This window comes from Lottia gigantea (assembly GCF_000327385.1).
Source record: "Lottia gigantea unplaced genomic scaffold LOTGIsca_2, whole genome shotgun sequence".
In the NCBI taxonomy this organism is placed as follows: Eukaryota; Metazoa; Mollusca; class Gastropoda; family Lottiidae; genus Lottia; species Lottia gigantea.
The window spans coordinates 6485515-6494960 of record NW_008708400.1 but is presented as its reverse complement, the minus strand read 5'-3'; the positions used below and the strand labels follow the sequence as shown (position 1 = coordinate 6494960).

Below are 9446 nucleotides of genomic sequence, written 5' to 3'. Positions count from 1 at the left end.
CTACAATAAAACTTGATACCTTTATCTACAATAAAACTTGATACCTTCATCTACAATAAAACTTGATACCTTCATCTACAATAAAACTTGATACCTTCATCTACAATAAAACTTGATACCTTCATCTACAATAAAACTTGGCACCTTCATCTACAATAAAACTTGATACCTTCATCTACAATAAAACTTGGCACCTTCATCTACAATTAAACTTGATACCTTCATCTACAATAAAACTTGACACCTTCATCATAAAATTTGGTGGCTCAATGAAATTGGTGGCTTCATTGACAATAAAATTTGGTGGCTTCATTGACATTAAAATTTGGTGACTTCATCGACAATAAAATTTGTGACTTCATTGACAATAAAATTTGGTGGCTTCATTGACAATAAAATTTGGTGACTTCATCGACAATAAAATTTTTGACTTCATTGACAATAAAATTTGGTGACTTCATCGACAATAAAATTTGGTGGCTTCATTGACAATAAAATTTGGTGGCTTCATTGACAATAAAATTTGGTGACTTCATGGACAATAAAATTTGGTGGCTTCATTGACAGTAAAATTTGGTGACTTCATGGACAATAAAATTTAGTGGCTTCATTGACAATAAAATTTGGTGACTTCATGGACAATAAAATTTGGTGGCTTCATTGACAATAAAATTTGGTGACTTCATGGACAATAAAATTTGGTGGCTTCATGGACAATAAAATTTGGTGACTTCATGGACAATAAAATTTAGTGGCTTCATGGACAATAAAATTTAGTGGCTTCATGGACAATAAAATTTAGTGGCTTCATGGACAATAAAATTGTCCACCTTTATAAATAGTAAAACTTGACATCTTCATCTACAATAATACTTGGTACCTTCATCTACAATAAAACTTGATACCTTCATCTACAATAAAACTTGGTACCTTCATCTACAATAAAACTTGATACCTTCATCTACAATAAAATTGGTACCTTCATCTACAATAAAACTTGATACCTTCATCTACAATAAAACTTGATACCTTCATCTACAATAATACTTGGTACCTTCATCTACAATAAAACTTGGTACCTTCATCTACAGTAAAACTTGGCTTGTACAAACATGAGCATTACAGGGCCACAGAAAATGCATTTAATTTGACAGTATATGGAAATCGACCAAATGGACCAAATATTCATGTTACATTTAATTCACATGTAATTTGACCATCGACTGATTGACTTATTGATTGGAGTTAAAAGGGAAACTATACACATGAAGATATAAATTTATACTAATGGACAATCCAAAACAATTTTATGTAACAAAATTGTGCTGATTAAAGTGATTGTAAAGAGGTTTTTTTGTGGACACCGTTAGCACGTCTGTAGTTCCTACAGATCCAATAAAACTATCGCCTTATATAATGTAAGCAGGCACAAAAAAGTTTGGAAAACATCTTTACAATCTCTACAACTGAATTTATTTCTATACATAATGTTCTGGAATACCGATGTGACGATTCCGAACTAAAATCAAAGGTTAGTTTTAAGGGATATACAGACAATGCTATCTAGAAAATATGTTCCGGTAATTGTAGTATTCCCATCTAAATTCTCGTTGTACACAATTCATTTTATACTTCCAATTAATATATATATATAAAAGCTATAACCTTACCGCAGCAGCCATTGAAGAATTTGGTTTTGCAAGAAATTTCCATAAACCAAAACGGAATTTGTTCCAAGAATTTTGTAACTCTATGGGAAATATTGGAATTGGTTTCCCCGACTCCCCTACTTCACGCATGTCAGCTCCAATTCGACTGTCTTGCTTTACTCTATACATAATTTTCCAACAACAATCCGCAATGTTTTCGACCTTAATTCCCCAATAATCCATTTCCAGTTTTAAGGCGTTACCGCACATATTTCTGGGCAAATGAAGCTCATTGCTTCTGTACATATTCAAAATGGGTCTAAACACTTCTGGATCTCTGTCAAAATAGTATTCGTCTGATTCCGAGTCATATTCTTCGACCTCAGGATTGAGATCTGAAAGTCTGGTGTGTGGAATTCGTTGCAACGTTTCGGCTCTGGTCACAAATACATGACCTCCAATGTTTAATTTCACTTTTTTGCTCATGGCTCACCAAAGCGACATCAAAACTCGCTCTCTGATCTTCATTTCAAAATCCTCTTTAAAAAAATAATAAATCTGCTTTAAAATCCTAATATGTACGCTTCAAGTGACAATTCTCTGTTCTTAAATTTCTACCGTGTTAAACTGGTCCTTCTATTTCCGAAGCTAGTTGTTTATGGGCCTAGGAACAGTGAAACAACAAATAACATCCAATAAAATCCAAATACGACGTACTTGAAATTATAATCGATATAAGTTTCTCTAACGTTCAATAAACCAACAGAAAGAGTCGCCTCTGAAAACTGAATAGATACGCTCTTTACTATCACTGCGTGAACGACATCCGCCGAGAGCTGGAAAACGTTTTAGAAACAATTTATCACCCATTGTCTGTAACGATGAATTATTTAAACACGTTATTTACAACATGATATAATATTCTTGAGTTTTCTTTCAGGTACAATTTCACCTTTATGGCTGATTTCCAAAACACTGCGCATTAGAATATTTTGTTTCACTTTTTTCTGTATATTTTTCTATTAATGTACCGTGCTGTACGTCTCAGTGCACTTTTTAATGTGATATTGGCCCCCATGGAAGTTATACTTGTATAATAAAAATCAATGCAAAGAAGCGGATACGATCTCCATAAACTTTTCTATCTAAATAAGCATAATCAATGGTCTCGTGGCTTATAGAATCTTGTACTTGGGATTATTTTTGTCCAACTTTTAACATAGTTATTTTAACAATATTACAGTTAAAAAGATGACTTTTCGAACAGGCCCTCTGTATAACAAAGCTAAGGGTATATTATACTGTGGTATTTCGAGAACACAATGGGGATTAGTAGAATAGGGAAACAAATGCCAGAAAATGAAAAAAATATTTTTCCACGTGGTATAATTGACAGTATTTCTTTCTAGGGGAATTGAATAATAATTATGTATAATAAATTATATATAGGTATGTTGGTAATATCATATTTTGTTCCAAATATCAAAGTTTGTTTCAAAACATTTTCACGAGGTTAAAATGATACTCCGTCTAATACCTAGACATCATAATTCACTTCAAATTGCCTCTTTATAGACACACAATGAAAAAAGAGACGAACGTTATATTTTAAAGGCTATAGTAGATACTGTTTCTATCAGGGGAATTTAATATTAATGTATAATAAATGACATATTGTTTGCTGGTAATATCATGTTTTGCTACAGATATCAAAATTGTGTCAAACCATCTTCACAATGTCTAATACCTTGACATCACACAGAAGTTTTAGATCATTTAATTGTAGCGATTTGATTGGATTGTACGCTAGAGAATACAGCCAATCACAGCTCTCGACATAAAGACTGTAAACAAGTATATCACTATATCATTAGAAGTCTTTCTGTAGATCCTTTGACAATGTGAAGATGTTGTGCTTTGAAAAGCATTACAAATAATCCATGAAACGTCATTGTACAACGAAGTTCTTATACTTGTAGAATTAGTCCTCTCCTTTCTTCCTTGAAATCTTGAGAGAATTGGTATTATTTCCATGACTTATCGTATGGATTTTATTCATAGAAAAGTATCACGGCCATTTCTTCCTTTGATCAGATACACATACAAATAGTGATATAATCTAGATGTCTGATTACCAAGTCTAATTTCAGTCTTAGAATCTGGAGAAACTATTACGAACTCCATCTAATACCTTGACATTATTAAGCACTTTTCTTTTATCGAGCTTGCTGTAAATACAGTAATTTGATTGGATTCTACACTTGCAAATACAGCCCAGCAGAGTCATCGACAGAAAGAGTGTAAATAAATAAGCCTTTCTACTGAGTGCTTGCAGCGTTTGCTGGACATTATTATTAAGATTTTAAGTACAAAATGATCGTATTTAAATATATTTTTGGAAGGTTGTTGTCTTGATGGGACTGAAAGATCTTGATAAAAAGCTGAAGAACTTTCCTTCTAGACTGGAACAATAGAAGCGACAAAAAAATATTATTACCAACCAGGGTGAGTAAAATGCGGTGTAATCCTATTGTGATCTAACGATCAAAATTGATATCATTGCAAAAGAATCAGTTTTGTAATACCACTCACAAAACACAGCTTACATTATCTAATCACTAGAAAAGCTACGGCCTACGCAAATAAAACAAAACGTAACCTGTATAAAATGCAAAAGTTTTCCATCATAATTGCTCATAAGCCCACTTCTGTAAACAAAAGGAGTACATAAAAGGAGTTCAAATAGCTTTACATTGTGAGGTTCGTGCGGCCGAATTAGCTTCGCTTCCATGCTGAATAATGCCATTATCATTAATTGATAATTGATATTTTAATGTATTAGCAAGTTGATAACTGCTTACAGACAATTATAACATGAAACAATAAATTGGAAGTTGTTGCTGTTGTTGACGCGATATAAAGCACTTTATTTATTAATTTTATGATGCAATTCTGTCCAGTATTGCAATATGTTTAATGCTTTTTATCGATTACACAACGATTATCGTCGTCGACGCTAGAATATGTATCCGGAAGTTGTTCGGATGGTTGATATAATAGAGCAGCTGTGAGCTACAGAAAATAGAGCAGCTGTGAGCTACAGAAATATGGATCAGTGGACTACAAAAAATAGAGCAGCTATCAACTAGACAAATAGGGCAGTGAACTGCAGAAAAATAGAACAGTAATAAACTACAGAAGCAGAGCAGTTGCCTAATATATAGATAAATAAAGCAGTTGCCTACTATATAGATAAATAAAGCAGTTGCCTACTATATAGATAAATAAAGCAGTTATCAACCACTGAAAAATAAAGCAGTTATCAACCACTGAAAAATAGAGCAGTTGTCAACTACAGAAAAATAGAGCAGTTGTCAACTACAGAAATATAGAGCAGTTGTCAACTACAGAAAACTAGAGCAGTTGTCAACTGTAGAAAAATAACGCAGTAGTCAACTACAGAAAAATAGAGCAGTTGTGAACTACAGGAAATAGAGCAGGAGCGACTACAGAAATATCGAGAAGTTGCCAACTACAGAAATATAGAGCAGTTGTCAACTACACAAATATACAGCAGTTGTCAACTACACAAATATAGAGTAGTTGTCAACTACAGGAAAATAGAGCAGTGAACTACAGAAAAATAGAGCAGTTGTCAGCTATAGACAAATAAAACTGTTGTTAAGTATAGAAATATAGAGCAGTTGTCAACTACAGAAAAATTTCAGCAGTTGTCAACTACAGATAAACAAAGCAGTTGTCAACCACTGAAATATAGATTAGTTGTCAAATATAGTCATATAGAAGTTGCCAATTACAGCAATTTTCAACTACAAAAAAATAGAGTAGTTCTCGACTACAAAAGATAGAGCAGTTCTCAATTATAGCAATTGTAACAGTTGCCTTCATACGATATAAAGTACTGGATATTCATTTCTCTAAAGACACAATGTATATGGTTATTCTAATTATGCCATATGTTAGAAACAGTATATCCATATAACAGTGTAAACAATACGAATATATTGTTACTGTTAAAATAGTGCCCTCTACATCAATTGTAGAGCGATTAAGAAATATTATCACAGAACCTGAAACATGTTTCCTAGACAACTGATCAATTCCAACAGAAATTGTATATTCATATATCTTGTGTTTCTTTATATCATTTCGTGTACTACATGATAGTGGGTTCTATAATAACGAGAAATTACATAGATGGTAATTAGTGAAAAGAGTACATTAATATATGTTTACTACTTTTGAGGGCGATTCAGTGGTAACGATTTTCTATAATTTACTTTACATGTTTTCTATAAAGCCCTTATATGTTCGTGCGAATTCTGGTCTTTCCAATCTAAATAAAAGAATGGAGGAAACAATACCTTTTTTATACAAGCATAATAACTTAGGTTGACTGAAGATATTGTCTTTCGTTTTAGTTAATCACATCTCCTTAAGAGAATCCCAAATGGCATAAGCCATTGGATTACAGCCTGGGGATTGTACTTGTACAATTTTTATTCGATGGCTTGGGAGCAGATACCTTTTCGTACACAATAGTCTGGGCGTCAGAGACTAAAAGATGAGCGGCGCCGGTTTGAATCTAAATCGGCCCACTATGTAGGCTATAGCTGTACTAAACGGCGTACTTTAAAACTTGCAACAGGGTACAATTAGTCACTCAGCCACCACCGATCGGCGACTTAAACTGTCATGTTGCTGTCTGCTGCTAGAGTTAGCTGACTATCTTTGCCCTTAACATGTACACCCATCTGCGACTAAACATACCATTAACATGGACGCTGTCATCATGGAATTGACCACGTTACTAACAGAGCTCGGTCCCCTTTCAAGTAGTGAGCCAATTGCTTTCGATGTACATGCAGTAGAAGAGATGGACGAATTGCTGCTCCGCAACCTAACAATAGAAAAACATACATGTATATAGCTAATCAATAAGGACGTAGGTTAATACATCTATTATCATTTTATACTGGTTAATATGGAGCCAAGTATGAACTCTGCCTATTCAAACCCCTACACAAAAATAAGCTGAATTGTCGATCAATAAGAAGTTTAAACGAGCTCACCGTAACATCATTATTTCAAGAGTTTTGTAGTCCTCAAAGTCCATGTTTACTTGCATCGTTTACCTTAAGAGCCTAACAACATTGTTTATTGTCTCTTAAAATAAAATCGTTTGAAACAAACTGTAACTGCCCATTGTTGGTGCGATCATAGAAATTGACCTCTATCTTGTCTATCTTATATCAAAGTGATATACTCATCCAAAACCGTCGTGGTACAGGTCAACTGCATTGTTCACAATTTAAGTCAAAGAGCCATCAGTTTTGAAATCTAGAAACACGTTTCACTGTACAGAATCACATTCATTTTTACTAACAACTATATATACCTGTAACGAAGGATACTGACCAAGGTTGTCTGTTGTTTATCTGATATTTCTTACTAACAACTATATATACCTGTAATTGAGGATACTGACCAAGGTTGTCTTTTGTTTACCTGATATTTCTTACTAACAACTATATATACCTGTAACTGATGATACTGAACAAGATTGTCTGTTGTTTACCTGATATTTCTTATTAACAACTATATATACCTGTAACTGAGGATACTGACCAAGGTTGTCTGTTGTTTACCTGATATTTCTTACTAACAACTATATATACCTGTAACTGATGATACTGAACAAGGTTGTCTGTTGTTTACCTGATATTTCTTATTAACAACTATATATACCTGTAACTGATGATACTGAACAAGATTGTCTGTTGTTTACCTGATATTTCTTATTAACAACTATATATACCTGTAACTGAGGATACTGACCAAGGTTGTCTGTTGTTTACCTGATATTTCTTACTAACAACTATATATACCTGTAACTGATGATACTGAACAAGATTGTCTGTTGTTTACCTGATATTTCTTACTAACAACTATATATACCTGTAACTGATGATACTGAACAAGGTTGTCTGTTGTTTACCTGATATTTCTTATTAACAACTATATATACCTGTAACTGATGATACTGAACAAGATTGTCTGTTGTTTACCTGATATTTCTTACTAACAACTATATACTGTAACTGATGATACTGACCAAGGTTGTCTGTTGTTTACCTGATATTTCTTACTAACAACTATATATACCTGTAACTGATGATACTGAACAAGATTGTCTGTTGTTTACCTGATATTTCTTACTAACAACTATATATACCTGTAACTGATGATACTGACCAAGGTTGTCTGTTGTTTACCTGATATTTCTTACTAACAACTATATATACCTGTAACTGATGATACTGACCAAGGTTGTCTGTTGTTTACCTGATATTTCTTACTAACAACTATATATACCTGTAACTGATGATACTGACCAAGGTTGTCTGTTGTTTACCTGATATTTCTTATTAACAACTATATATACCTGTAACTGAGGATACTGACCAAGGTTGTCTGTTGTTTACCTGATATTTCTTACTAACAACTATATATACCTGTAACTGATGATACTGAACAAGGTTGTCTGTTGTTTACCTGATATTTCTTACTAACAACTATATATACCTGTAACTGATGATACTGAACAAGGTTGTCTGTTGTTTACCTGATATTTCTTACTAACAACTATATATACCTGTAACTGATGATACTGAACAAGGTTGTCTGTTGTTTACCTGATATTTCTTACTAACAACTATATATACCTGTAACTGATGATACTGAACAAGATTGTCTGTTGTTTACCTGATATTTCTTACTAACAACTATATATACCTGTAACTGATGATACTGACCAAGGTTGTCTGTTGTTTACCTGATATTTCTTATTAACAACTATATATACCTGTAACTGATGATACTGACCAAGGTTGTCTGTTGTTTACCTGATATTTCTTACTAACAACTATATATACCTGTAACTGATGATACTGAACAAGATTGTCTGTTGTTTACCTGTTATTTCTTACTAACAACTATATATACCTGTAACTGATGATACTGAACAAGATTGTCTGTTGTTTACCTGATATTTCTTATTAACAACTATATATACCTGTAACTGATGATACTGAACAAGGTTGTCTGTTGTTTATCTGATATTTCTTACTAACAACTATATATACCTGTAATTGAGGATACTGACCAAGATTGTCTGTTGTTTACCTGATATTTCTTACTAACAACTATATATACCTGTAACTGATGATACTGAACAAGGTTGTCTATTGTTTTCCTGGTATTTCTAGCTAACAACTATATATACCTGTAACTGATGATACTGAACAAGATTGTCTGTTGTTTATCTGATATTTCTTACTAACAACTATATATGCCTGTAACTGATGATACTGAACAAGATTGTCTGTTGTTTATCTGATATTTCTAGCTAACAACTATATATACCTGTAACTGATGATACTGAACAAGGTTGTCTATTGTTTTCCTGATATTTCTAGCTAACAACTATATATACCTGTAACTGATGATACTGAACAAGGTTGTCTGTTGTTTACCTGATATTTCTTACTAACAACTATATATACCTGTAATTGAGGATACTGACCAAGGTTGTCTTTTGTTTACCTGTTATTTTTGCTAACAGCTATTTATACCTGTAACTGATGATACTGAACAAGGTTGTCTGTTGTTTATCTGATATTTCTTACTAACAACTATATATACCTGTAACTGATGATACTGAACAAGGTTGTCTGTTGTTTACCTGATATTTCTTACTAACAACTATATATACCG

The 9446-nt window shown here is 32.9% G+C and overlaps 1 protein-coding gene across 1 annotated transcript in view; it reads right to left on the bottom strand.

Annotated features, from left to right (window-relative positions):
• LOTGIDRAFT_103922 (hypothetical protein) overlaps nt 1-2135 on the bottom strand; it is a gene marked incomplete at both ends in the record, with an annotated part of 8492 nt that extends 6357 nt beyond the window's left edge. The window contains one exon of the mRNA XM_009053545.1: nt 1671-2135. Within this exon, the coding sequence (XP_009051793.1) occupies nt 1671-2135 (465 nt within the window). The remainder of the gene's footprint in view (nt 1-1670) is intronic.
• Nucleotides 2136-9446: the final 7311 nt, after the last annotated feature.